General features: G+C 42.5%; 1 protein-coding gene across 4 annotated transcripts in view; it reads right to left on the bottom strand.

Annotated features, from left to right (window-relative positions):
• Positions 1-326: 326 nt before the first annotated feature.
• The window catches only part of LOC134628094 (semaphorin-3F-like), a 57075-nt gene continuing 29465 nt past the window's right edge, over positions 327-27936 (bottom strand). The window contains exons 3-19 of one of the 4 annotated variants that reach the window (XM_063474728.1): positions 21547-21707; positions 21130-21192; positions 20531-20650; positions 19176-19265; positions 17383-17476; positions 15218-15337; positions 14823-14962; positions 13704-13818; positions 8774-8843; positions 8529-8673; positions 8079-8301; positions 6924-7012; positions 6757-6798; positions 5926-6083; positions 5502-5569; positions 5131-5264; positions 327-3217 (exon numbers count right to left, since the gene is read on the bottom strand). In XM_063474728.1, the coding sequence (XP_063330798.1) occupies positions 2765-3217; positions 5131-5264; positions 5502-5569; positions 5926-6083; positions 6757-6798; positions 6924-7012; positions 8079-8301; positions 8529-8673; positions 8774-8843; positions 13704-13818; positions 14823-14962; positions 15218-15337; positions 17383-17476; positions 19176-19265; positions 20531-20650; positions 21130-21192; positions 21547-21707 (2285 nt within the window). In that variant the 3' untranslated portion in view covers positions 327-2764. Of the gene's footprint in view, positions 3218-5130; positions 5265-5501; positions 5583-5923; positions 6084-6756; positions 6799-6923; positions 7013-8078; positions 8302-8528; positions 8674-8773; positions 8844-13703; positions 13819-14822; positions 14963-15217; positions 15338-17382; positions 17477-19175; positions 19266-20530; positions 20651-21129; positions 21193-21546; positions 21708-27936 lie in introns of all 4 variants that reach the window. The other 3 variants (XM_063474727.1, XM_063474730.1, XM_063474729.1) reach the window with 3 other exon arrangements.

Below are 27936 nucleotides of genomic sequence, written 5' to 3' on the forward strand. Positions count from 1 at the left end.
TCCTCTTTCACCAAAATAGATTATGTTTTTATTTTTCCTAACTTTAATAACCTTTTTTTGGAGTGTCTGCCTTTCTCAGGAAATAAGCATTGATTATCAACCCCTTAAGGCGCTTGCAGTGTTGTTGACTGTCTAGCACTTTGTTAATGAGCCTTTAAGTACTGATCGAGCCTGGACATATTAACCAATGCGGATTAGGACGTTGCATAATCCATACTTATTAGGCCCTGAGGTACAGATGCACAGATATAAACAGAGAACAAATGTACTTCATTGCAAACTCAAATGAATTGCGTACATTTTATAGAAATGTGCATACATATCTCTTTTACAGGTACAACTTTATTCCAAGGATCCAGAGGGTTCTAGGCAGAACATGGAAAACATTCAGCATCAAGCGAATCACAATGAAGGGGGGGAGCATTCCATTCTTATAAAATATAGAGCTTTAATTTATTAGTCAGCAACAACAATGGAAAGGGAGGATAAGAGTAATTTACACGAGTCATTACAATAACATCACCTTTGTGCATTTTCTTTTTCTTTTTTTTGCTTATTTTTTTTCATAAAGTCTGGATGATGCAGAAAGAAAAAAAACATACAAAACAAACAAAACACTCAAAAACTAAAGACACTTAAAAAAAACAGAAATACTCAACAAAAATGGTACAACCTTTCTTTGCATTTTTTTCATATTTCGTCTCCGCTCATTTAAACAAGACGATCAGGAGCTTTGATTGATTCCTGGGAATACAGACAGATCCCAAATTAAGGAGCAGATACGGATGCCGATGTATGAATTATAGATGCATCTTCCCCGAGGCATCCACACTGACTTTCACACTGCCTAAAAAGAAGATATATTGGAAGCCCCTTAATGTTAAAGTAACATGAAAATAATATATTTTAAACTTGTTCCAATTTTTTGGGAATTTTTTTTTTTTTTTACAGAGGAGACTCCAATAGTTTTACTTCCTGTAGATGTGCTGTATTAACGTTTTTACCAGAACTGTCTAATAGAGGCTCTGTGTAATTAATATGACGCTTGCTTTCTATTCCCATTTAAATGACTCTCACACATATATCCTATCCAAACTTATGAGCAACATAATTTTACTTTACACTTTGACAAGATCTATAACGATGTCAATAAAAAGATGTATCGTGCTTTTTACAGGGAATATCTGAAATGTACGGCATCTTTAAAGCATTTATTTTCCCCATTTTGCTGTAGTTAAGTTGGTCAGACTGCACTGTACACCCACAGAGATGAAAATAAAACAAGAAAAAAACCAAAACAACCACACACTATCTTATTATCTCAGAATTACAGTACAAATACAGGTTCATGCACACAATGAAAGCCAGCTTCCCAATATTCAATATTTTGGTTAGTGTCACAACATTGTTACAATGCTCTGTTGTGTATACGGGCTAATACTTTTTTTTTCCACACATGAATGTCAAAGAGAAAAAAAAAAAAGATGTCTTGTGTGCCAAGAACTGCTAACAACTGCTGCCTGATCCAGGCACTTTCTTCTAAACACACTGCAATTGTTTCGTCCACAATTGTGCCATGCCCGAGTGTGCTTGTTGCATATGGCCCCAGCCAATGTCCCCTGAAATGTAAAAGAATAATGCCCAATGTGCAAAATCCTCAACCCCGTATTGCACCTCGGTCTCGGTTCAAATGAGGTTTGCATCGGGAAGAAAAAGTATTTTTATTAATAGACTTGCAACATAACTGATCTGATTTTTGCCTTGTTTACTTTAAAAAAAAAAAAAAAACTTGGATTCATAGCCAGAAGAAACTGCAGGTTACTGAGAGTAGCGTACAGTAAGATTGTTATCACTGCTAAACAAATGGAAATCATTTTCAGCATGATCAGTGTCTGTGCTGGCGTGTAGCAGTGGTGCTGCAGATATTTTACAATCCGTCCTCCAAGCAAGAAGAAAATAGAAGAAAAAAACAAAAAAAATCAAAAACAAAGGGCAAGCACAAGATTCATGTAAAATGACCCAATTACAACTTTGATAATATTCGAGTAGTCTTCTGTAAGTCTGGGTTCCTATGGAGAAAATACTGTTTCTCCACAATGACCGGGACCATAAGTCAGTGGTCCCCTTGCAATATGAAGTCTCTGTCTGCGTGCAGCCACAGGGAGCGTGCATCACAGGTGTTCCTGCAGTGTCCGCAGATACAAAACTCCCAGTACTGAGTCAAAGCAAGCGAAAAAAAACCCAAAAAAAACAACAGAGATCCCGTCACCTCCCGTCAGGTAGCTCAATTCCCCGTTACTCAGAGCTGCCTGTAGCTCTACCCTAACAGCTTAAGAGCCTCATAACACGCTTCAAAGAGTTGCCAAAGTCATACGATGCTGGCAGATGAGTTTTGTAATGACAGTAACAGCAACAATAAAATTAACAATATCAATAATAACAATATTTGCCCCAAAGGTACCTATACACAAAGAGCATGTTTTTTTTCTGTAAGTACAAAGAAATCCACAGAATGATACTATATACAACCTACAATAAATACTGTGTATCATATATCTTACTGTTTGAATGGATGTATTGGGTGTAGTGGGGTTTACTCGTAAGCCTCTTTTTTCTCAGTTTCTCAGCTTTTTTTTCCGGTTTGTGGATTTTTTTTTTTCACGCTGCTACTTTCATTGAGTCGCTCCCAGTTTTCATGGGGTGGGGGAGGGTTGTGTTTGGGGGTGGGTTTGAGGGGGGTGCTTCAGACACAAAGTCGGGCTCCTCATGTCTCTACTCCCTGCTGCTCCCTTTCCTCCTCCCCGTCCCTGTGATGTCGGCGGTTGCGGGGCTTCTTCTGCTCCTTGAGCTCTTTCAGGTCTTTGGCCTTAAGGGGGCCCAGCAGCGGGTCTCCAAACTGCCAGTAGTCCTGGCAGTACTGATTAATCAGGCTCATCTCTGGCTGGCTCAGGATGGTCAGCAGGTCCTTATACTGGCCTGCGCTGGGGGTCCACTGCGTGCTGCCGGAGTGGAAAGAAGATGCCATCAAACCTGCACCGCCCTCCACCAGTGCATTGTTGACAGCCCGGCTTGACAACACCACCAACTGCAGCTTGATCAGCGTGTGTTTGAAATTCTTTTCTGTGGCCGTGCATTGGTACAAGCCAGAGTCAGAGGGCTGCAGAGATCGCACGAGCAGACCTTGTTCTGTCTTCAAAATCCGACCGTCTGAGCGCATCTGCAAAGGAAGGATAACAGTCTATTAGCAAAAGTAGTGCGATAACCTGTGCAAAGATACATGTGTATTTACTTGGTTCACAAAAATAGTACTACATATATCTTAATGAGGTTTTGTTTATGTAGCATGTTTAAGTAGATGTAACCAAAATCATCTAGATTGTGTCATTTGTAGTCATCATTCTTTGGTTTCATTAATAACTGTAGCTTAATTTTTGTTCCCTGGTGTTACTTACATGTCTAATTGTCTAATTTGTAGGAGTAGCGACATGGCCAAGTGCCAAAAAGTGTAGTTCCTCTAGTGGCCACTTGAGGTTGTCTACAAAAGTGAGTCACCTTTAGACCTTAGCTTTAAAAAAAAAATTAATTAAATGAAATTAAAATTCTTTGAAAATTTAAAGTTTTGCATCATCTGGGTCTTTTTCAGTTACAGGTGCAGACTAGGCTGTTAACTGTCTGCCAGGCTTCACCTCGGTTACTTCAAGTTACTAAACCAGATCTTTTGAGTGTATTTGTGGTGTTGGTGTCCTTTGAGACAAATTTTCTTACAATTAAAAAATAAGTCTATGTGCTGGCTTTGTTGGGCAAAACTCTTGCTTTATGTTTGCCTGTTTGCAAAATCAATACACTAAGTTTTCTAATAAAGCCTGCTAGCCTTAGCTGATAACAATAATCATAGAGGCCAAAATTAGAAAGGCTTCAAAACAGCAGTCAACAAACCAATGGGAGACAGTAGGTATGTTCATATCACTGTATCGAACAATTTGATCTCCATCTATTGCTCCAAACCTCTGCGACTGCTGGAGGTAGTGCTATTAGTGTGCTAGTTTTAGGTTTTAAGATAATCAGCAGAAATGAAGACGCTTAAATTTGAAAGCATGTTATAGTGTCACATAACAACAGCAAACTCATCTTCCTGGGACTAATAAGTATAAAATTGAGTATTTGATACTCTCAGCATAACTAAATATAGGCTTTTATCAAATATTTATAGAAACAGGTCTTATCCTTTAAAATGTAACAGGTGGAAACGATCCATTATGATATGCTGAGTCTATCATGTACAACAGACATGATATCTTATTGATTTAATTGCGTTATTAATTGCATTTCTCCCTTTTGCACTTCAGGCTGAATGTGTGAAGCTGATCCTATTTATTTGTTCCAGCATTTGATCTGAGCTTCGCTGTTTGTATTTTTATATCAGGTGTCTTCACCATTAATCCTGGTCATGAGGTAAAAAGAAAAAAAAGCCAGCAAAAACTGTGAATGAACTGTAACTACATCTATATGTATATCTACATATAGAAATCTGATTGGATTAGGGGAGCTTTTTTTCTTTTCTTTTTTTTTTTGCTCACCAGCAGCAAAGACTGCTCTGTTTTTGGGAACAGACACCATCCAACAGAATAGTCAATAAAAGAGAGGCAGCAACATTACATAGCTTCACAATAAAACTTTAACTAGATCCTGAGGGTTATATATCACAACAGAGAGCATTTTTTCACAGCTCCCCTTTATGTGTCCTTCCCTCCGTGCCTCAGGACAGCTGGAGGCCTGTGCAAGAAATCAGGCATCGTTCAATCACAGCCCAAAACACTTAATCACGTTAACAGATAATCAAGAGGAAATTACACTAGAGTTATTTTTCAAATGTGTCACACTGCACATAAATCTCTCCTCTTATCCACAACAACACAGTGAAGAAATTAAACATTGCGGTGAGCATGTCCAAAAGGAAATCTGTGGAAATGCTCATGTGTTACCAATGAAGGGAAATCCAAGTAAATTCAGTGCTTCAGGAAGTCTATGTGACATTAAAAATGGATAATTATGTATTTGAGTGAGCTACCCTGTAATATAATCTGCTTGTATAACCAGAAACTTTGAGAAACACACTGTTAGGCCGCTCACCTCTTTCCTGCGGTCACTGTTATCCCTCTGCACGTGCCATTTGATGAGAGCGTGTGGAGAGCGGGCCTGACACTCCAGGAAGGTACTGCTCCCCTCCACCCCATACTGCACCATCTCCAAAGTGTTCTTACTGGCTGCAGGGCACAGAGAGAGATTTCCATGGCAACCAAAACACTCATTACCATGAGCTCCGAAGAACCAAAATCTCAGTTGTGGCAAATTAGGAAAAAAAAATCCTGCTTTTGTAATTACTTTAACAGGTGCCGGGATACAGTTATACAGTTAGCAGCAAAAATGAGCCAAAATGTCAACTGTCTAAATTTATTAATAAGGTAACAGCAACCCAGGAGGCACAGGAACACATGTCTTACCCTTGGAATTGAAGCCTCTGCACTGGCGGATGGGGTTCCCGTACTTGACATCCTGCCTCCGGCTACGTCTAAATGGGTCAGACCAGTATTGCCAAATAAGGAGAGAAAAACATCATAAAGCAACTGCAAGCCATTCAAAGCTGTTTGACAGTAACGTACTCAACGCACATTGAAATTACCACAAACCATCGTCATGTTACTTTAACATCTGTGTTATGTGTTTTTACTTGTTAAAAGAAGATGATTTATTAGTGTCATCAGCCACAAAGACCGGGACATGAACACAACTGATTAGGAATGCCACTGAAACAGCCATTCAGCCATCCAGGCAATCTCAACAGAGCGTCATTCAACACACACGTTAGGTCAGTCAGTTAGTTATGAAGTTAGCGTAGCTCATGCTAACAGCGCTGTTGGTGCTTACCTTTTCTGTGAGGCGGAGTAACGGGAGCAGGACTTGCCATCCCAGGCGCAGTAAGGATCTCTGGCCAGACAGCAGTCAGCGCAGGCCTCGCCGTACATGTCACAGCGATGCAGAGCCAACTGGGTCAGCCCTACTGCAGATGACACATACAGCTGTTGCTGTTGAAAGAAAGAGGGCAAGAGAGGTATTTAGACTTTTATAGGACAACTGAAGTGAGCAAGCAGCAGCCAATACTGCAAATCACACACACTAGGTATGTTTTTTAAAAAGTGCTCTATATTTAGAAAACTACACTTCAATGTAAATGCTGCTGAAATTCCAACATTAAAGCAACAGAATAATTTGTGTGAATTTGACAGCGTTTATTTTCTTTCACATAAAGACCTAAACCCAGCTGGATGTGATGAGCATCCATCCCGCACTAAAACAGCAGCAGTCCCTGGATCATCGGGGGCAACACTGAGCTCATCTCTATCAGGTTGCCATCATAATTTTATGATCAGCTGTTGACATTCATCAGTCTGGCAGGCTTTGTGTAATCCTAACTCCGTCTGCAGACTCGTGTCATAACGTGCAGAAGAGGCCAAGTATCTGAATCATTTTGAAAGAAAATACGGAGCTTTTAATGCCTTTTCCATCTTTTCTTTCTTCATTGTCTCCCAGAATTTTCTATGAATTATGAGGGAGGGGGGAAAAAATAACGGGAATACAGCTGTAGGCATGTAGCTTGTGACCTTTTTCGAATCACATCATTAATTTCTTTGGAGGGCGGGTTCTTTTTCTCCTGTGTGAGCAAAGGTTAGGAAAATCAGTTAGTGCAGGCAGGCTTACCCTTTTGGACGAGATCTTCATTGTAGTTATAGGAGTGGGGACCTTGATGTAGAAAATGAGAATGGGGAGCACAGTGTGTTACAGTCAATTTAAGCACAACAGACACACATAGCAAAACAGAAATAAAAAGGAGGGTGACAGAGAGAGAGAGAGCAATCAAAGCTGACCTTGAACACCTCGACTTCCTCCAGGACCAGCTCCTCTGTCTGAAGGTCATCTCTAGGCAGCACAATGACTTTCTGTACCGTTCCCTTGTCTGTGGACCACAACACACACACACACGTCAGTTACACACCGACATCCTCACACCCCCGCCGCTTGTCAACGGGCCCTTGGATTTCCATTTTATTTTCTCAGCAACCTTTAACAGGAGATAATCCTCATATCAACAGGCTGCACTGTACTCTGTGTTTCTGTCACACGGCTCTCTTTGGTTCCCTCAGTGACACGAAGCTCTGTTCTCCCTGGAATACTGACTGCTGCCGCCATGACAAACCTTTCCCGTCATTCTTGCCTTGACCTATTCATTTGGATGCCGTGAGATGTTCTACAAAGAGTTCCTGTGAGAGGGGATACCTGAGATTTATTATGACTTCTGCTCTAGCCCCGGTGCAGGACTGAAAGGCTGCCTCTGACAGCAGCTGAAAAGACACACATTCCTCCAAAGTGGCTGCCGTCACACGCAGGCCCATTAGTCTCTTCCTCATAATGCACAGACGCACAAAGAAACCGGTTAGGAGGCGTCGCACACGACATGTAAAGGCAGCATACTGAGCTGTGGCGGCTGTCACACAGGGGCCTTATTAAAGGCTCACAGACAAATCTCTCTGACACCAGTGGGCAAGATTAAGGTGATGGGTATGCTCACTGTACCCCTCCTTCCTCCCTACTTTTCTGTTTCTCCGCTTTACTCCCCCCCACCCCCCTCACCCCTGCTGCTGATCCACCCCCGCCCTCCAGGTACAAATCTCCTGTTGTTTACTTCATGAGAAGACAGCGAGGTAAAAACCCTTTGATTGGTTAAAGTTCCACTCAAGCACAAAAGGGGAAGAATGCTTTTCTCCTAATGATAAATGATTGCAGGGGAGCCAAGCCCTCCACTTACATGAGATTTATTTCCAGGGGGCTGGGGCATTCTGTTCTCCATTATTCAGTGTCCCACTGACACTGTCAGTCACCATTCCCCAACTCTAATCAAAGGGGTCGCGGGTTCAGACTGACTTCATTTATACACATTCGTTACAAATGACCCACAAATGGAGAGCTGGCTCCACGGATCATTTCTAACACATAAAGTTATTGCACTTTTAGAAAGCACTCACCAGTTCCTAAAAAGAGCACTTCATAGTTGCCGTCTGCAGCTGTCACCTGGTCCACTGTAATGGTGGTGAACTCATAGTCCACGTTGGTCCGAACCACCAGGGGGCGCTTGTGCACTGGGTACACTGCGTTGTGCATGGCAGGGTGATTCCTCATAAAGTTAATCACTTCATCTGGATAGTCCTTAGTGGACTTCATGTTGGGGGTGAATGTACCTCCGGGGCACTGGAAGGGAAACATTAACATTCTCTGCATGAGTACCACAAGCCGAAAAAACTGATGTGAATAAGTAAAAAATGCCTGGTGAAGAGCCTGTCCTGCAGTAATATTTTAAGTTTGCTTATGCTGATGCTTGCATCTAACTCGAGCGGTTTCTTAAGTTAGATAGAAGGCCCTGTTATGCCAGCTTGCCATGGGATTTATGTGCAGGGTCAGTGAGAGGTGAAGCTCACCGTGCCGGGTCGAGGGTAGGGTATCTTCCCGGTGTAGGCCACCCACTGGTAATTAGGTCCCTCCTTGTGGGCAAAGGGGCCATTGAAGACCATCCGGATGTCAGCCATAGAGTACACACAAACTGCCGAGCCTTTGAACACAGAGCTGTGGAGGAAACACAAAGTGAGCCAAAGACAAAAAAAAAGGGTAACTTAAAAAAGAAGCAGGAACAGAGCCTGCTCAGGATCTGGTGTGGTGCACTAACCCAGAGACAGAGAAGACTCCATATATGACAGGATTTTTTATATCCTGTGTTGGTTGTATGTAAACATCTCCTGTGATGGAAAAAGAGAGAAGTCAGGTCAGTGCAAAGCGCAAGCACTCTTCTTTACTAATATTTACAGTTGTTTCAGTGAGTCCAATCACTCTCAGCTAGTGGGGGGGCGACGCCTCCCCGGAAGGACCGATGCCCAAAAAAGATGAACTTTCAAGCAAACAGTACATGCTACAGGATTTGAAACCAACCAGCTTGTGTTAAAAAAATACACAACTGCATTTTTAGGTGTTTGTGTGAATTTGAGCAGCTTAAGCATGGCTATAATAGTTGATATTAAGACATCTATAAAATCCATGTTAGTAGTGCACTTGATGTGTTATTTTTTTATTGCATAAACCTGGAAAATCTGTGCCGGTGCCTTATATTGCATGCATTTACACATCCAGCCTTTACATAATCAAATAAAATATCACACACAAAATGAATCTACTGTAGTATTTACAAAACTGCGAGAGCTTTTTACAGCTTCAAAGAACTTTAGCAACCACAATATTATAACCTATCACCTAATCATCCCATATGAAGCAATCCAAGCCCCAAACAGGCATTTAAAGTCAAGCTGTGAAAGCAAACAGTCTGGATATCTACAGTCTAGACTGGAGGATTGCTAAACCCCGAGAGATTTCCCAGTAAAATTTATACACGGTTTTCTATCCTTTTCCAGCATCCATAGCTCATGTCTTCCAATTTTAGAGAAAGGAAATATCTCTTCTCTCCCAAAGGAGAACTGAATCATACAGTATGCGTTCAGGCCAGTTTTAGAGGTATTTAAATCATAGATGCTCACCTCCAGGCCTCTGACAGCAACAAATAGGAAGTAAATGCATGATTAGTGATGAGTCTCTCTGCTCTTTAGTACCTGGCCTAAATAACAGTCCCAGGAGGCATATTCAGTCTACAATAGGAAATGGCCTTCAGTTTGAAAAAGAGAATGCACTCCCAACCTAGCCGAAAATGACCAGGAGTAAAAGGGAGGGAGAGAATCTTCAAATGTGGCTGTTAGAGCTTGCAACGTGGGAGAAGATAGGGTGAACTATAGAAGAAGCTATACCAGTCAAGATTTATGCACTCTCGGTTCCATATAGACCAGCATGAGAAATTAGCTGTCAGACTGTTATGTAGATAGAATGATACATGGCTGAGATAAGCTATCTTTGAATTTGAACTGCAGGGTTTTTGGGCTTGTCCACATTAGCGAGGCTGTACACTCTTCCTCTGGGGACTGCGTGCAGCTGTGAACTCATCTCAGGAGGAAAAGGATACAGCTCAAAGATAGCGGGCACTTTGCCCTTCTTTTTGAGTGGCTACCAGTTTCACACCCATCCACACACCCGCATCGCCACGCCATCTTCCACAGCTGCCAGAGGCAGAGCAGGGAACGGTCACGGCTTTAGCGCGCTCACAGCACGATGGGCCGTCACGGGTGTCACACAGCAGATGATCCTTGTCGTGACACCCAGCTGGTGCTGTTTTACTTTCATGCAACGAGATGCAAGTGCGTGCACATGTAGACAAGACAGCACCGAGGCCAACATACAGTAGAGTTATACAGTCGCTAAAAACAGATCTAGGCTTCAGGGGAAAAAAGCTACGTGATTTCCAATAAAAGCTAGTCTGACAGGACAGGGATGAGTTTGCTCCAGGGAATGTAGCATGTTAATAACAACTAGGAAAGGATCCACATACCACAACCAGCTCTTTTTATTTTCATTTGGCAATAATATCTCAGCCATCACGCATCCAATTTTATTTAAAAAAGAAACAAAAGAAAAGAAAAGGTTTTCTGTTTGAGTGAACAATTACTATTCTTCTCTAGCATATCTCACTCCTTCACTCGTTTCCTCTTGCTCTCTGGCTTTTCTTCTCCCTACCTATTGATAAGAAATGCGTTTTAAAGCATTGCCTGTATAAAACATAGAAGCTTTATAATGGTTAACACTATTTTAGATCATTGTGGGTCATTTAGGTACAAACTTAAAGACAGAGCAAAGAAAATGTTACATGTTCTAACTGCAAAAACTCCCAAGGTCTCAGTTTGATTTGCCAAAACGTTCTACATCAAAGACAACAGCTGCTCTGGATGTTTGAAAAAACTTCTCAGTAAATGGAACAGTACTTACGCAGGGTAATAATAAGTTATACATTCATATTTTAAAGACTCTTAGAGAATGGCAGGGTTAAGAGTCTCCTCACTCATAGATATCTAGCTGAACTGAGAACGTGTCCCGGCTTGAAACCATTTTCAGATGCGCAGTTGCAGTACTGCTTTTATTCAACATGATAGTGGATGATTGTGTAAACTTTGGAAAAAGACTTTTGGCCCAATAAGATTTCATGTCACACAAGAGGTAGCCTCAACATAGGTAAATAAACAACACACTGCACAAAAAAGACATTGTTTAGATGTTTATGTTGTAGTCACAAACCTGTCTGGAAGACATTAATAATACAGTCCAGCAGTCATAAATAAAATCTGGATCTGACAAAATGTTAACAGGGACTGAATGAACTGTGGGGTTTTTTCTTCTTTCTTGCAGATGTTTGTAGGAGTCTTTCATCTGAGTTTATTACATAACTGCAACTGGATCTGCAGAGTCATCTAACTAAAAGATCTGTGCGGCAGAGTTTGAACATTTTTATTTTATTCATAGTAACAGTCTTATTCATTTACTTGAGATTTTTGGATTTATGTTCCGAGCTCTACAATAAAAGGTGCTGGGCCTTTCTGAATGGAAACTACATGTTCTCCCTGTGCCTGCAGGAGTTATCTCCTGGTACTCCAGCTTCCTCGCACAGCCCAAAGGTTAACTGTTGGCTGTAGGTGTGAATGTGAGCGTGAATAGGTGTCCCTCTGTGTTAGCCCTGCAACAGATGAGAGGTGTCCACGGTCTACATGACCCATGAAAACTGAAGAAAATGGATGGGTTTAGTATTTATTGGTTCTAGTAAGTGGATATTTGGGCAGGCTAGTTACTTTCCCTGTTGTTTTTTTTATTATTTATTTTTCACCATTATAGAAGACGCCTGTTATAGAAGTGGATGTCATATTCATTGGGCCGCCATGAGAGTTGCACAAATGTTCTCATCTAACTTTTAGGAAGAGAACATTTTGTTGTATTTCCCAATGATCCCCATTGTGCTCAGTAGTTAAAGGCCCTCTTAACATCCTAAAATTGCCACTTTTGTCTGCAAAGACTAACTCTCCAGCTAAAGAGCTTTTCAAACATTCAAACTAGACAGTAAATGTGATGCCATTTGCATGAAAAAATTGTGTCCCATTTATTGTCTCCTCTAGGAGTCCTTGGCAGGGATGCTTGCTTTGTGTAGCCGTTCCTTCTCTCTGGGCTACTCTGGCATGCCCGTCCTTGTTCATTCACCAGCCTGTTCCATTACACATTTACAGCCTTATTCAAGCAATATCCAAAAGATTCATCATCGGCGCCAAACACTGACAGCTCCCCGGCTCTCTCACAGAACCGCTCTACAATGCACAGTGTCTGTGTCAACACCGACTGAACTAGGTAGAGACAGAAGCCTTGTTTGTAACTGCAAAGGCAGCTCATTCCCACTTGTGATTTGTGGGGAAGAGGCTGCACAACACAAAAAGGCCACCGGGTTTTCAAGTGTCACTTTCCAAATCGTTCAGAGGTATAAAATAAATGTCAACAGTAAAAACAAATAAGTGTTTTTTTTTTACTGCAGTCAGGTGAAGATAAAAGCAAGGACTGCAACGAAGAGAAAAAAACACTATCATGGCATAGCACTGTTCTTTCTTAAAATTAGTTCAAAAGCAACAGCGGCACACAGAAAAGCCCCCTATCAGTCTTTGTCTCCATTTCCAACCAGTGGTGACAGACAGAGGACGAGTTTCCCTCAGACAGTCTAATAGTCTCACAGTCACAGACATTCCTGCTCGGTGACCCCATTCGTCCACCATCAGCCCGCCGCCTCCTCACTCACACACACACACATGCACACAGACACACACACTTACTTTTGTTTTTAAAAAAATCTCGAAAGTAAATGACAACTACAGTGGTGGGGTTATGAGTGTCAGTCCTACTACAATACGGTGAATGGGCCTACCATATGGTTCAAAGACTGATGTGTGTGGGTGTGTTTGCACTCTTGGCAGGTGCTGCAATAGAACCAAACCCTGCAGAGAACTATTGTCTACTCACTATTTCAGTTGCGATTGTACATGACAGAAAATGAAAATGAGCATGTCTCAAATAAATCCAGTCACGCCATTTTTTTCCTTTGCCATTCAATACCCACTGTCAAAATGATTAACTGCACAAAGAAGAGGCATGGCTTCTGTCAAAACGTCGGGTGTAACCAAAGTTGTGGGAGGATGTGTAAGTAAAGCTAACTTTTTTCCTTTTTTTTGTTGAAAAAGTGGAATTTTTGTGTCAAAATAACTACATTTAAACACACACATTTAAATTTTACAGTGTGTAATTAGAGCAGTTACAACAATTACAAGTTGATTTAATAAATCAGGTGCACTAACTATTTCAATCATGAGTTAATGACTTCCCTCATATTACTTGAAAAGTGCCAAAAGACTTCACACAGCTACACTGCTGAGGGAGATGCTAATCTGCAGACTAATTGCTAATAAAAATAACTGTGAGTTAGCAGCCCCAAATGTGTAGGATGTAAACTGAAAAAAAAAAATGCCGTGAGCACCACCGCCCACAGAGAAGGCATTGCGGTGCTTGCAGCACATCTGATTGACAAGGAAGTCTATAAAACATCACCCCACCCCCACCATGTAACCTGCTCATTTCCACATCAACAAAAAACTGTGGAAAGAAACACAGCATGATGCGGGTTTACAGTCCTTTGTACTCACTGAGCTCGTCGAAGTGTGTCTCCATGCCGTCGGCCCCGGGCACAGAGCAGATGAGCCTGGCCTTCAGGAAGGTGCTCCACTTGTTGACCAGACAGCAGTGACCTCCGTCGTCGTTCTATTTTTTGGGAAAGGTGGGGTGGACACAAAAATACAGTTTCTCCATCAGTTGCATCCTCATTAGCCCTCACCCCACCCCCTCCTGATTTAAAATTTAAAAAAAAAAGCCCAGGTGGAGCCACCCACACATACGTGTCTCTGGTTTGCAAAGACAGGAAGCTATTGGGGGGGGGCTGATGGGGTTAGGTAAACACAGTTTCCTCCTATTTAGGCTCTCCCATCTGCGATGGAGTGAAGCCAGAATCCATACCAGGATATTTCGAGAATGTGTCACACTTTGTAAGAAATTGTCTTTTTTATAGTAATTTTTTAAGGGTGGCCATAACCTTCACTCTCTTTATGCTTTCCCATTTGGGAAGTTGAAATGTTTTCATACTCTCTAGCATAAATGAACCAAGTGTAGTTTTTGTGGTATGCACAGTGCGTGGTGCGAAGAAATGCAAAGAGCATCCAGATGTGTGGCGAAGTAAGAGTGACAGGCCGGGGTCTCCATAGCCCACCGAGAGGGGGATGAGTGTTTGTCTGTCGGGTCAGCACCTGACCCCAAATAAATACAACAGTGAACAACTGAGGCGCACATTTTGTACTCCTAACCATTCTCACATTCCTGCTGTTATGCTCACACGTGCACGCAAACTTGTAAGACAGGAACGTTTAATGTGTAAATACAACCAGCTCAGTAAGATGACACAGTGTGCAGGCCTTGTGATCCTGTGTTTTAGGACTACTAGTGACAATATCAGTGCAGAGGGAGATCCTGTGATCAGAGGTCAGAGGGCAATCTGACATACAGAGGGATCCGTTGTTAGCATGAAGGTTAAAGACACATGTGGAGTCCAGCAAGTTAGCAAGAGGTAAATACAAGTCCTTAGCCCATATACATTTAAAGACAGTGGGTGCTTCTCACTGGGAGACTCCAGACTTTTATTAATCATGCTGCAGTTTCTCTTTTCATCAGGATCACACCTCAGTGGAAAAAAATGCTCCTCAGTGTATACACACCAGGCAGATACGTCCGATACGGGACTGGGTCACAGGAGTCTGGCCCATCTCAGAGGACTTCTCTCGGAAGAAGAAATACAGCTTGTCATCATTTCTCTCGGCACTATCCGGGATGAGGTGTATGTGGACAAAAGTGGGGTCTGTGGGGAGAAGAAGTGGTGAGATGTTTATGTGGACAGTGATCTGGGGAAAACATCTGGTTTGAGATCTTTTCTAAACTTTCAGCCTTTCCTGTTTATCACTTGCTGAGGCTTTCTAAACATCTTCAGAAAACAGCAATCTTTACATTTTAGCTATATTTTATAACCTTGTTTGGATAGCACGATAAGGAGCTGTGCACAAAAGGCCGCAATCAGAGTCTTGTGTATCATTTATAGGCTAAATAGGACTGTTACCGTTCAGCCATCTGGAGTTGTACTGATCTGTTCGCATGGCAGTCTTTGTCCCCAAAGTACGGAAAATGGCAGAGTCTGTTCCCATAAAGTCAACATAGACCCCAGCGTACAGTTCTCCATCTGAGAAAGAGAGAAAACACTTGAGTTTCGTGAGATTCCTCGACTCTGACATTATTCCAGCACCACCCTTGGCACGAACCACCAGCTTTTATTTCAAAAAGTATATTTAGAAAAATCATGACGCTCTTCAGTTTCACAACACAGAAGCTAAGCATAACAAAGTCATCATCTGCACATGCGAGTGGTCAGGACGTGGTTGCAACTTGAGACGTAAGCAACTGACATTTAAATGGCTGATAAACAAGGTAAGCTTCCACTGTTCTCATTGTCTCCTAATAATATGTCAGCATTTTGGGGCTGTACTGCTTTAAAACACTATAAGTAGCTTGTATTCTTGTACCAGTACAAAGTGCTTGCTTAAAGGATTAAGACAAAGAAAATTATCTTGTGACACGAAGGAGATAAAGCTACTCAAGCATTCAACAAATTTCTCATTTACATACTTTTGGGCCACTTGTGTGGTACTCAGACCTCAGCCCACTACAAAAGTCTTTTTAATTCTGTAAAATTGATGTGCTCTACAGCTTTTAGCAAACATTACTAAAATAGGAGTATGTAGTTCATTTCTTGGGGATTTTTTCAGCTGCAAATTAACAATCACTTTGCTGATCCGCTGAACACAAACAACAATCGACACTGTCATAAATGTAACTGTATCAATGGTGGTCAGATCCACTATAAAAATTTCTTATTTTTAAAACATTAAATTCATTCATATTTTCTCTTATTTCAGGGTATTAACTCTGTGCTCCTATCAATACAGTGTAAGTATACAGGAACATTACAGTGCACAAAAAAATACCAACAATGGCACTTAAACTTCCTGAAACAGCCATCAAATGCACTTCATTAAGACATGAGATATGAGCACTCCCGTGTGTGCAAACTGACAAATGTATAAAAACAGCTTTGTTAAGCCACAGGGAGGAAAGGTGTTGGTCTTCCAGCTGTTGTGTGGGCCCCACTGGAGAGCAGGTGTGCCTCTCAGGGCTCTCAGAGATGGAGATTGGAGACAGTAGGAACAGGAAACACTGTTGTACCACCATTATACTCAATGTCATGGTCCCTGGCAGTACTATAGGGAGATTGATGATATATCATTAAAATGTCCACGGATGATAGGATGCCTAATGCGGTGGCACATCGAGCAGTCAGTGGTCAATGGTGAATCTATTGTTGTGGTACAGGGTTCTTAATCCTTATCAACACTAACAACAGTGTCCCTTACATGACGCTAACTGGTGGATGTGGGAGGTAAATCCATCTTGGATGACAGTACTGGTTCCATACTGGTCATCTGGCACTGCGCTAATGCGGGAAAGCAGTGCCAGTGATTTATACCCGCCGCCTCGACCCACAGAGAGAAGATCGCCTTTCACTCGTGGCAACTGTGTGGCCTGGACCTGACTAAATGACCTTGGGCAGTGAAACAGAGGACACTGGCTTCATGAGTGAAACAACAGATGATAAGACATTTCATCCAAACCTAATCTCACTGAAAATTGAAAATCATCTGACGGCTGAAACGTGAAAAAAGCGAGAGCAGACAATCGTTTTGTTAATATTTTGCTTCACTGACTTTGTTTGAGGCATTGATCCCACATATCAGCACACTGCCAAATTAAGTCAAAGTTTTAGTTTTTCAAATGGTAATACAATAACTAATTTTTTTTATTTTTGCATGTCAGACGTATTTAGATTTGAAGCCACTAATTCCTCAGTGGAGGATATAAATATTAATAGTCACATATTACTGAGCCCATCGCAGTCCTAAGAAATTCCTAGTGATTCAGCCCATTCGGCTAAACTGTGGGAAAAAGGCAAAGTGACAAGGACACTTGACCTGACCTTGTGGTTATCACTGGCTAACAATAAAAAGCTCTTTACAAAGTATGCCAAACATAAGCCCATAGAAGATCATATAAGGAGAAATGGGAGAAAAGATGAAGAATCCATATGGGATGAGACTGCTGTTGCTAGAAGGAACTGTGCTGGAACGTGCCTGTGCCTGCAATCCCATGTGACCAAACCCAGATGATACTTACTGATCAAAGCTGACACGCTGTTGAGCTTCGGGTCATAGGAGCACTTTCCTTTCCCAGATTCTACTTTGCCCGGCTCCAAATGGAAGATTTCTTCCTAGAATGGAAAAAAATCATACAGAGATGGCAATAAATTCAACACTCTCCATCTTGTCACTGTGATTCCCTTGTGTAGGGAAAATGAGGCAGCATATGCGCTGCCTCTGACTCCTGCGGGACCTATAGGTCCTGATGGGGGATGAAGTATCAAAATAATGAGTGTGTGTTCATACAGAAAGAAAAACATGCAGGAAAAGCGATGGATTTCTAATCCATCTCCATGCCACTCCACTGTAAAAAACAATGTGCTGCGGTGCTGCTTCTCTCGGCATAATAAAGCTGCATGCCAAATATCTCTCAGCTTCTCTGTGCCTATGGGTGTGCAGGTCGACTCGTGACACCTGCAATCCAGCAAAGTGAAAACAAGTCTGCGATGGAGGCTGGATGACTGATGCTCACTGCTCATAGCATCCCAGCACGCAAGCACTGAAAGGTGATTAGCAGGAATTTGCGTATGATAGTGGGGAAAATGAAACAGTGGCATGCGATGACATGTCCTGTAGCTCCGCCGCAAAAACCAGAGCACATCCAATCCCTATTTTTTTACTCCCAGCGGGACGAGATGAAGACATCTCTGTCGGTGTCCGTCAGCACTTATTTAGGAGCACTGTGCCAAACTCCCTTCACTAGATCATGCATGCAACCCTTTACATCATCTTTGATTAAAATCACCACTTGCGCCGATAAGTAGATGCTGGCAGCTTACTCAAAGCCATTCTGGAGAAAAAACCCAAAAACGGTCACAAACATTTATGTGTACCGGAGGGAAACTGTGCCCTGAATGTGTTTTTACAACCCTGCCATAAAATATGACCCTTGAGAAAAGGTTGAAACACGTGTAGAAAAAGAATGAAAAAGCCTGAAAAAAAAAACAGTTGAAACACTTTCAAAGTGTCCCACTTCACATAAAGCCCTGTTGTCCTTCAAAAGTCCCTCTCTGCTTTTTAAAGTGCTTGGAGAGCTCAAACAGAGAAGACATGTTGAAGTATGTGACTCTTTTATTTCCTCAGCTCCATAGCTAGTTGGCTACAGATGGCTGGTGTTTGCTCTAAGCTAACAGAGCCTGCTGTGGGAGTGGGTCAGATGCTGACTAGTCCTGTCGCCTCTGTGGGAGAGCCTGAATAACATTCCTACAGAAGGCGGAGGGCTCTTCGGGGTGAAGAACTGCTGGGTGTGACACCCTCGATTGTCTGATATGATGAAGAAGAATAATTCGGAAATCTGCTCTTTACAGCTCCAGCTAAATGCTAAATAGAAATGACCGTGTCATGCATTGAACAGCAGCAAAAGCCTGTTTAATTAAACGTGGGCCGTGTATCTTTTGTTTTTTTTTACAAGCCTGATAAGCCATTTCCACTTGATTAGCCAGCTGTCATGCAAAATGTGGCATTTAACACAGAGGCAAAGCACCAAAAGGACAAAGGCTAATAAGACAGGGCGCTCAGACAACAAGACTTACACAAAGGAAATGTGAATGAAAAATGGAGAAAACGAAGCGACGTGAAATGAAATGCATTTTCAAATTACACTAAAAATGTCGAGATCGTGCAGGGACTGAAAAACAATGCATGGCAAATATTACAGAGATGAACAAACGATGGCCAGGTTAAAGATGGTATCGACAAAATGGGCACAGACACAAAAAAAGGGAGCATGCTGCTGGTGATCGGTTCGTGCAGACAGGGCCCGCATCGCACCTTAAGTCCGAGTGTCTCGTGCACCGCGCTGGGTTCAGCTGCGCGGTTAGCCCTTCCTCTGGCTTGGGCCATCTGCAGATACATGGACGTCTAAAACAGGAAAAAGCAATACATTCTCGGCGTTACACTACTGATGAGGATGGATCAAGGCCTTTCATGACCTTGCTGCAGATTGCTTGAGCCTGTTTTGACCTCCAGACATGAGACATGAGAAACTCCCTAAACCCTGAACTCCTGAGATCAATATAATGCAAGCGCGAAGGGAAAGGATAAAGAAATATGGACGCGAGACTGTGCAGGGAATGCGGGTTTCTTTATTGGACCAGATGGTGGAAAAGGCAACAATAACAGTCCTCTATCCTGTGGTTTAGTCAGTAAAGGCTGTCACAGTATGCCGCATACACACCCCTAAAATCTGCTGGCATTGCAAAACATTTAGCTACGAGTCTTTAAGCGCATCTTAGGAATGTTTCTTGCGATGGTAAAATCTATTGATAGAAATCCATCTGAATTAAGAATGACAAGTGTTCCTACAGTATGTGTGTCAGGATATGTGTGTGTACATGCGTCCATGCAGAGTTTACCCCCTCTTGTTTTTACAGTTGTGGTTAACTCCACAGACCAGCTGAGAAAGGTGCTCAGGGGTGTATGATTTGGACCTGTCAGTGTGACGGAGAAAATAACAGCCCTCTCATTAATGCACTAGAACTGGAACATTCCACTTGCACCCCATAATGGGAGCTCCCACTTGCAATTACCCAGCATCTCACATGGTAGAGGCTGGCGGGTGGCCTGGATGGATGCATGAAGGGGTGGAAGGATAGGTGAGTGACTGGGTGGAAGCCCTTCATTAGTAACAAGCTGTATGCAGCAAGGGGCTCGAGCAAGCTGTGCTCGCTGTTGCGAGTTCTCTGTGATCACAAGGGAAGTCAAATGGGAAATTTACTTTTTATTTATTGCCTTTTATAAAAGTCCCCTGGTCACAATTAGGGAGGGAGTGTGATATTTAAAGAAAAGTGAGGTGTTAAAGAGGAGTACGGCAGCGTAAGCGGCCTGGCTAGGTTTACGAAATTCAAGAGGTCCCATTAAAGATTGAGACTAAACAGAGTAGCTCTAACGGCACACTGGGGACAACAGCTGTGTGCTGGTGAGGCTGGTGTGCTGGCTGCTTCGCCATATGGGGACACAGGGTACCACAAGCAAGCTTAATGATGGAGCAAAATCATCATAAAGGGAGCTTAGTGTAGGGCGGATGGAGAGTAAGGCAAACCATATCATTCATGATGTAGATGGAGGAAGCTTTTAATGCTGCTAAGATCAACTTCTCGGCCTCTACATTCCTTTGTAATTCTAACCTGAGGTTTGCGTCCACGGTTGACAAAGGTGCAGACCGGATTGTAAGCTCCTGTCCCACAGACGTACAGGTGAGTCCGGTTCCATGGCTCAATTAGACGAATGAAGTTTGCACACTCCTCCTGGAAACACAGACAGTGAAGTAAATTAAATAGCAGTTCATAGTTAATCTTTACTGCCAGACCTCCTGCTGATTTACTGAATGCTCACTGATTCTTATTAAAACTTAAAAATCTGCCAGTAATAATGTGCTTCTATTTGTATTTGGGCAATATATCAAACTATCAGCCAGCAGTGCTTGGTTCCCGAACCCAAGCTGGCACAAAGAAGGATTCTGGGCTTCTCTGCTCCATTCCTGTCTCATTGGCTAGACACGAGGGAACCAGAATTTTACTGGGCCAGGTCCAACTCCGCAGGTAATTCCATTTAACAGGTTCATCACATTAAAACTGATGGGAACAGATGAGGGAATTATATATTTTAAATGCAATTTATTTTAAAAAAAGATATATTTTATTTTTTCAAGCTATCAAGTTTAAGGAAACAACCTTACTCGGGCAATCCTGCTTTTGGTATGTGCGTTTTCAACGCGCATACTTACATTGGCATCTTTCCCACTCACGAGGCACTCCATTCTTCTTTGTTCAGGCACTGGCCAGTGGATCTGCAAGAGTGGGAACGCGGGACATTTTATAGCTCCAGCCCAAAACGTTATACATCACTGGCATTTATTGCATATTTGGATTAAAATTTTAAAAGGGATATCCACCAAGGCTAATATAAGTCCTGTTGGGATTGTCATAGCCCAGTTACAGTGTTTTAATGAACCGCACCAGAAACAAAAAAAAGAAGAGTAGTCCAACAAAAACTTGATGTGAACAAACCAAAATGTCTGTTGCTGGGGCAAGAGTGGAGAACATTTCACTTTGGGTAAAACTGCTGTAAAGGTGCTGGCTTTATCCCAGGGTAACAGCCCATTTTAAGGCCCAAAGGGAGGAAAGCATGGGAAAGGTCTTACAATACGTGGGTTCTTGTTGATGTCATGGAGGTCCAGGGACAGGATGTGGTCCTTGCTCCCAACATACATTCGATCATGGTCCTCATCCATACGAAGGATCCGATAGTCAGATGTGTTGATGAGGTAGGCGAAGTGATGAGCGGTACCAGTGGATCTCAGTTCTGTATGGAAACAGAAATGCATTGGTTACCAACAGCTGCAGCTACATGTGCGCATATTCGCGCACACACGTGCATGGGCAACTGACACATTCCTCGTGCCACTCCTCCGTGGACTTATCTGATGGTTTTCCACCGACACTTGTGTAACAGAACACCACTCATTAGAGACAAGTGCTACTGAGCGTCTGTCAAACAGCACTGATGGCTTAATACCTCCTGAGTGGATCAAAGGATCTAGAAAGTCACTCGTTAGTGGCAGTCTGTGGGAAGCCAGCAAACACAGAAACAGTAGACTGGCAGTTAGCTATGATGTTCATACTACATAGTTTATGGAATAGGGTAAGGCACAACATTTCATTGCATGCTTGGACACCATTCTCCGAAGGTCAGACAAGTGTGCGCTTTCAGTAACACAATGCAGTTGACACGTCCTCGCATGTCTACAGTAACCCAATCTCCCTATAGACTCTGTGCTGGAGTGTTTGTTTGATATGTTCTGCTTCGTTCAGCAGCCAAGTACAGGCAGAGCAAAAGGCCACTGCTAAGACAGCAAAGGCCCCGTGTCCCACCATACATAAACACACTCCTTTGCAATCTATAGGGTAAGAGGCCTTAGACGCTGGCATTCAGATACTGTTGGACAAACAGAGAGGTTTCACTCAAACAGCAGGAAAGTTCCCATTCTCCATTTAGCCTTCTTCTACAACCGAGAGATCACAGGCACGCTTTGAGGTTAACCCAGAGTTAGCCACCAAAACGTGGCAGAAGGAAACCAAAGGATAAACTGTTACATGCAGTTAGCTGCGTTTGACTGGTTAAATGTGACATAGTATTATTAAAGAAGCAAACGCACAGCCAGTGTGGCATATCAGACCTTGAAGGAAACACACTGTAGCTTTATAATGGCCAGTTTAAGATTTATTTATTTTTTTTAACAAGCTCTGTATGTGTAGTCATGTATTGTGGGCTTGACGTTACTACGAGGTTGTTAGGTGTTTCTGAAGAAGAGGTCTGGCCACCCAAGCATGCAAAGACATCCACATGTCCACCACTGGTCCTTAAAATAAACACCATCTAGAGACCTTTTTAAACAGACTCCCTATGGAATCTGATATTGCCAGTCTTTTGAGCCAGATCTAAATTTAGCACGGGGGTTACGTCAATAAGCAAAGATTAATAGCATTAGATATTCTATATTTATACAGTTTGATTTAATAACTGTGCCCACCAATGGAACGTTTACAGGTCAGCAGAGTGATTGGCAGCTGTCAGCCCCGCGTAGAGGAGCTGCAACATGTGGCTGGACCCTGTGATTATTTGTGTTGAGTCTTAAGTTGAATGATGAGTCCCCATACACTCTAGGCCAAGTGCACACTGGATAAGAATGCATTGTGCGCACACACGCACACATATACACACACATTCCGAGGGCCAGTCGGGGCGCCCCCCCCCTTCTGAAGCAGGTTGTCAGCAACTTCTCAGTGTGTGTTTGTTGTCAGAGAGAAGCTGGACGGGACCATCTGTCAGCCGAATAGGAAATGTGAACAGCGCAAAGCAACAACACGCCCTATTGAGAGGCGCACATTAAGAAACAAACGTGTACTCTAATCTCATAGTTATCTGACAACATGCAGACAGGCCAGACTGAATTCTATGTCACAGGTAAAATTTACCCCAAACGCCGTGCCTTTCCTCATGACTTATCCTTCATATTTGCATGTAATGTGGTCTGCACCATGGACATCACCTTTTAGAAATCCAGGCGATTTAACTACAACAGAACCTGGTTACAAAAAGGCGCGCCGCTCCACCTACTGGATATCATTGTCTTTTCTGTCAGTCCCTCTTAACTCAATCCCAAAGTCAAACTTCACCTCAGGCGGGGCCACATGGCATTGTGCTCGTTTGACATGTTGATCGAGGACGTATAATGGCAGCAGACTGAGCTTGGCTGCAACTCTGCTCCAGAGGTCAGGCCGCACAGCATGTCTCTGGGCTGAGATTGGTGCCAAGCAAACACTCAATCACAATCAGCTCGAAGAGACATGCAGAGAGGCTACACTTTTGAAGAATGCCAGTTTGGAGTGTGTGTGCTTTTTCTTTTTTTTGTTTATGCCCATACCTAAAAGATGAAGGAGAATTTGTGGGGTTGGGTTGTATTTCCCAGAGAGTAACAAAATCTTATGTTTGCTACACGACTCATTTGTCTTAATTTTCTGGCACTGAGCTGAATCTAATTTGCAGACAATCCCCCGATGTTTTTCAACCAGTCACATTTTATTGAGCTCGGATATATTAGGCTGCACACTCAATCAGCTGTTTTCCCAGACTTACTTACAGATTTGCAGCAGCAGATTACAGTTTCACACAGGACAGGCTCAAAGAGGCTGAACTACTTGTGCTCTTTTGTCAGCCACATTAGAGCATGACAGCATTTTCCACATGCAGACTTATCCGAGAGATTTAAAGGCTGGGAGCAGAGTGTGAATATGTTTATCAGAGCCAGATAAACTCTTAGAGTAGCCCATTACTGCCTGTATGGCTTAGGCCCACTCTGGGGGGTCTGCACACACGCACACGCACACACACACACACACACACACACACACACACACACACACACACACACACACACACACACACACAGCAGGGGCTTTGTTTCAGGACCACACTGCTTCTCCCTTGTGAAATTGCAATGGCTCTATTAGGAGGTGAAAGTAAGCCGGTGGGGCAACCTGATCCTCAAGCTCAGTGTCTATCCCATTCCTCATTCACTTGGGTTTTTACAGTAGCATGCCTGCACCTGCGCACAAATGAGAGAAGGTCACTTTATGACATTTTTCCTATTTTCAGTCTTTCTTCTTCATGAAAGAAATGCAGGTGTAGCATAAAGGCAGAAAGTTAAGCTATTTCACAGTAGTGACCTCAGGCATCTCGGTTCCTTTGTGCGTGGCGTTCCGGTCCACACTCTTCAGTCTGCTGAACACAGACAATCTGCTTCTCTCTCCAAGGAACCCAAGGTGCTCTTGGCTCAAACAGCCCACTGCCCGTTTCCTGCTATTCGCTGCACTCGGGCCTCAAGAAAGCCCTTTGCTGATCTTTGAGAAACTGGACGCTGAGCTGAACGAGACCTGAAGAAATTCTAGCTTAGTGGCATCAGAGCAACCTGCTAAAGATGCTGGAGATCTACCAACAATACAAGGCCAAAAATCTACCACAAAGCTTTTGGTATATCTTGACACGAGTACTACACTTAAACTCAGTCACAACTTAGTTGTACTGTCCCCTCTTTTTTTTACTGCTACTATATTTTAACTGTAAGGGAACGGTGTACTTTGTACTTCACTAATTGTGTGAGACAGCTGTAGTTACTATACTTTACTTTACTTACTATGATTTGACATAAAGTAGTAAAGATACCAATATAGATAACAACCTTTTTTGCATTTATACATTTATGTTGGAGCTAAAAATGGAGGATAGAATGAAGACTTCAGAACCAAATGAGATTATACATTGACTCTAAGCACTTGGGATTACTGGTTTCTGCATTAGCACTGGAGACAAGCAAGATACAATCACAGCCAGTTATATCTTGAATCACGGAGCCATTATCCTTACGCTCAGTATACCAAGATCAATATACTTGGTCTACATGGCATATTACTACCAAGTAGGCCAATCACACTTGTTGTGGTCATGCAGCTGAATTTTACATGCTTGGGAGGGTGAATGTCAGGCTATGGTGTAGGTCGAGTCATATGGTATGCAGCAACATTACAGCGACAGCACAGATTGAACACAGTGTTAGAAATTAAGTGGCAACCTGGGACCTCTTGTCATGTCAAGTCAAGTGGCTTTATTATCGTTTCAACCATGTGCAGTTGTACAGTACACACTGAAATGAGACGGCGTTCCTCCGAGACCATGGTGCTACATATAACAGACAACTGGCACAGGACCACATAAAGTGCAAGTGTGCAAAAATGTTGTAGATATAAATTAATTATTAATTAGATTTTAAATAATTGAGGTAAAGCTATCCAACGGTTTACAAAAAACAGAATAAGATTTGAAAATGTCAAAAGATTTTTGTAGCAAACTTTAGTTTTTCTTCTTTCTTTTTTTTAGTTTTGTTTTAATATATTCTCCCCTCTCTGGAGGGTCATGACCTATGGAAAACTATTGTGCTTAAGTACCAAGTATTTACTTAAGTATTAAAAATATTTACTTCTACCCAAATCAAGACAGCAAAAAGTACTATTCAGTTTTGTGTGAATTTGACATAATCAATACAACCATCCTTGTCAAAACTCAAATTCTGTGACCATTCTGCAGATTAATATACCAAACAATTTGCCACAAGCAGTAGTAGCACTGAAGCTCAGTGAAGCTCCTGTTTGAACACCACTGGACTTTAAACAGTTGTAAGTTTTAATCTTGCTGTACATTTGTCAGTGTCAGCCATTTAACTATTAGCAATTACCTGATACCAAAATTAAGCAGCTGTTACCATTAAGATAGTGGCAAGCAGCTATGACTAATAACCAAATGATTTAGCAAACATTATCAGTCCTGCTGGTCAGTAATGTTAATAAAGTCAGTGTTAATTTAACAGTAGAGCACAATTATTTGTGCCTAATAAGTGTTCTGTTTCTTTTAAAGGTGTAGTTTGAAGCTGAAAGTGTGAGCCTTTCTTACTAACTCTGTTTGAACAGCAATGCCAAAACCTGAGCAGAAGCTCAGCACTACCTCAGACAGACAAAAAAAATTCCTCTGTTTATTTTTGTTTGTTTTTCTGCACTACAAACTGATATCGAGTATATAATTCTAGCATTTTCCTGCAAAACTGCCATTGTTCAGTACTTACAGTTAGAAACAGTGATGTTATTAGTGGTTGTTTCATCATGCAGTTCTCATCAGACTCTACTGTAAAAACTCAAAACCCTAAAGAGCGCTTCATTTTCGAAACCCATCTTCACTACCAATGTGAGTCCACTCTAAAAGAGGTGATTGGCTAGGAAGAAAACTGTGTTTCGTTGCACTAAAGTGCCGAAGCAAGACATATATCGAACAAAGCACAGATTCTTTATTTCTTTCTCTCTGCATTCATCAGGTTAATTAGCCGAGTTTAAATGCAGGTTGCTGTGACTGATTACCTGAGTTCCTCATTCACTCAAGGTGACTACATGTTCTGCAGACTGCAATACAATACAGTTGTTGTTCTGGAAAATAGTGGATGTACCTTGACTGCAACCCTTTCCTCAGACCATTAGAAGTACAAATGTATTTTTATAAGCTTACCTGGTTAAATGAGGTATAGAAACCTAGGTGGAGAAGCATGCCTCACTGTCAGACGGAGCCAGCCCTTTTCCTCCTGAGAGAATACTTGGCTGCTGACGGTGATCTCCAGAGCTGCAGGCCTGCATGTTATAGCGTATCTCCTGATCTTAAATTAATAGCCAACGGGCCGAGTTTACTTTGGAAATATGTTTGGACAGGCATGGAGCGCACTCACGAGAGTTCATCTCCAGAAGTAAGAAAGTAAGAAAGCGCAGTGGTTAATGCCGACTTATATGAAGTGATTTCCCACCATGCCCTACACGAGGGAGAGAGGAGACGGGATTTCACGTATCATATTCAGCTTTTAATGCGTCCTACCTCGCAGTGTGCTTCGGTAACATAAGAACTTCCTCTCATTAAAGCAGCGATTACTGTATCCAGCGTAGCTTAACAGTACGTGGCCCGTCCCACTCATAACTTTCCTGGCAAATTCGCAGCAAGCGTCGGATAAGTGATTGGATCATGGAAAACTTCAGACTGTGTGTTTAAACAAAACAGTGACAGCGAGCGAGAGAATTGAGAGGGCCTAAATACACATCCTGGCACTTGACAGCGCAGTGGCCATTCGCTACTTGACACTGATATGGGTGTTCCACCCCACTGCATATTTCTCTGGTTTCAAATTGGGTAAATTAAAAGTGGAGGCCACTGTGAGTGTCAGTGCATGTTGCTGCTTGAAGCCTGCAGTACTCCCTGTAGAGAAGTATGGGAGGTGAGGAGGAGGAGGAGGGGGATGATGATGGGAAGAGACAAAACTTTGCAGTCCGTTGCTTTGACACTGAGCAGGAAGGGAGCAATGAACAAAGCGGACGAGCGTTGTGTGGAGCAATGATCTACTCAGTTCACAGCTCAGTGGTTTTCAATTGGGGAACATTTGTGGCTAATT

This window comes from Pelmatolapia mariae, linkage group LG5, assembly GCF_036321145.2.
Source record: "Pelmatolapia mariae isolate MD_Pm_ZW linkage group LG5, Pm_UMD_F_2, whole genome shotgun sequence".
Classification (NCBI taxonomy): domain Eukaryota; kingdom Metazoa; phylum Chordata; class Actinopteri; order Cichliformes; family Cichlidae; genus Pelmatolapia; species Pelmatolapia mariae.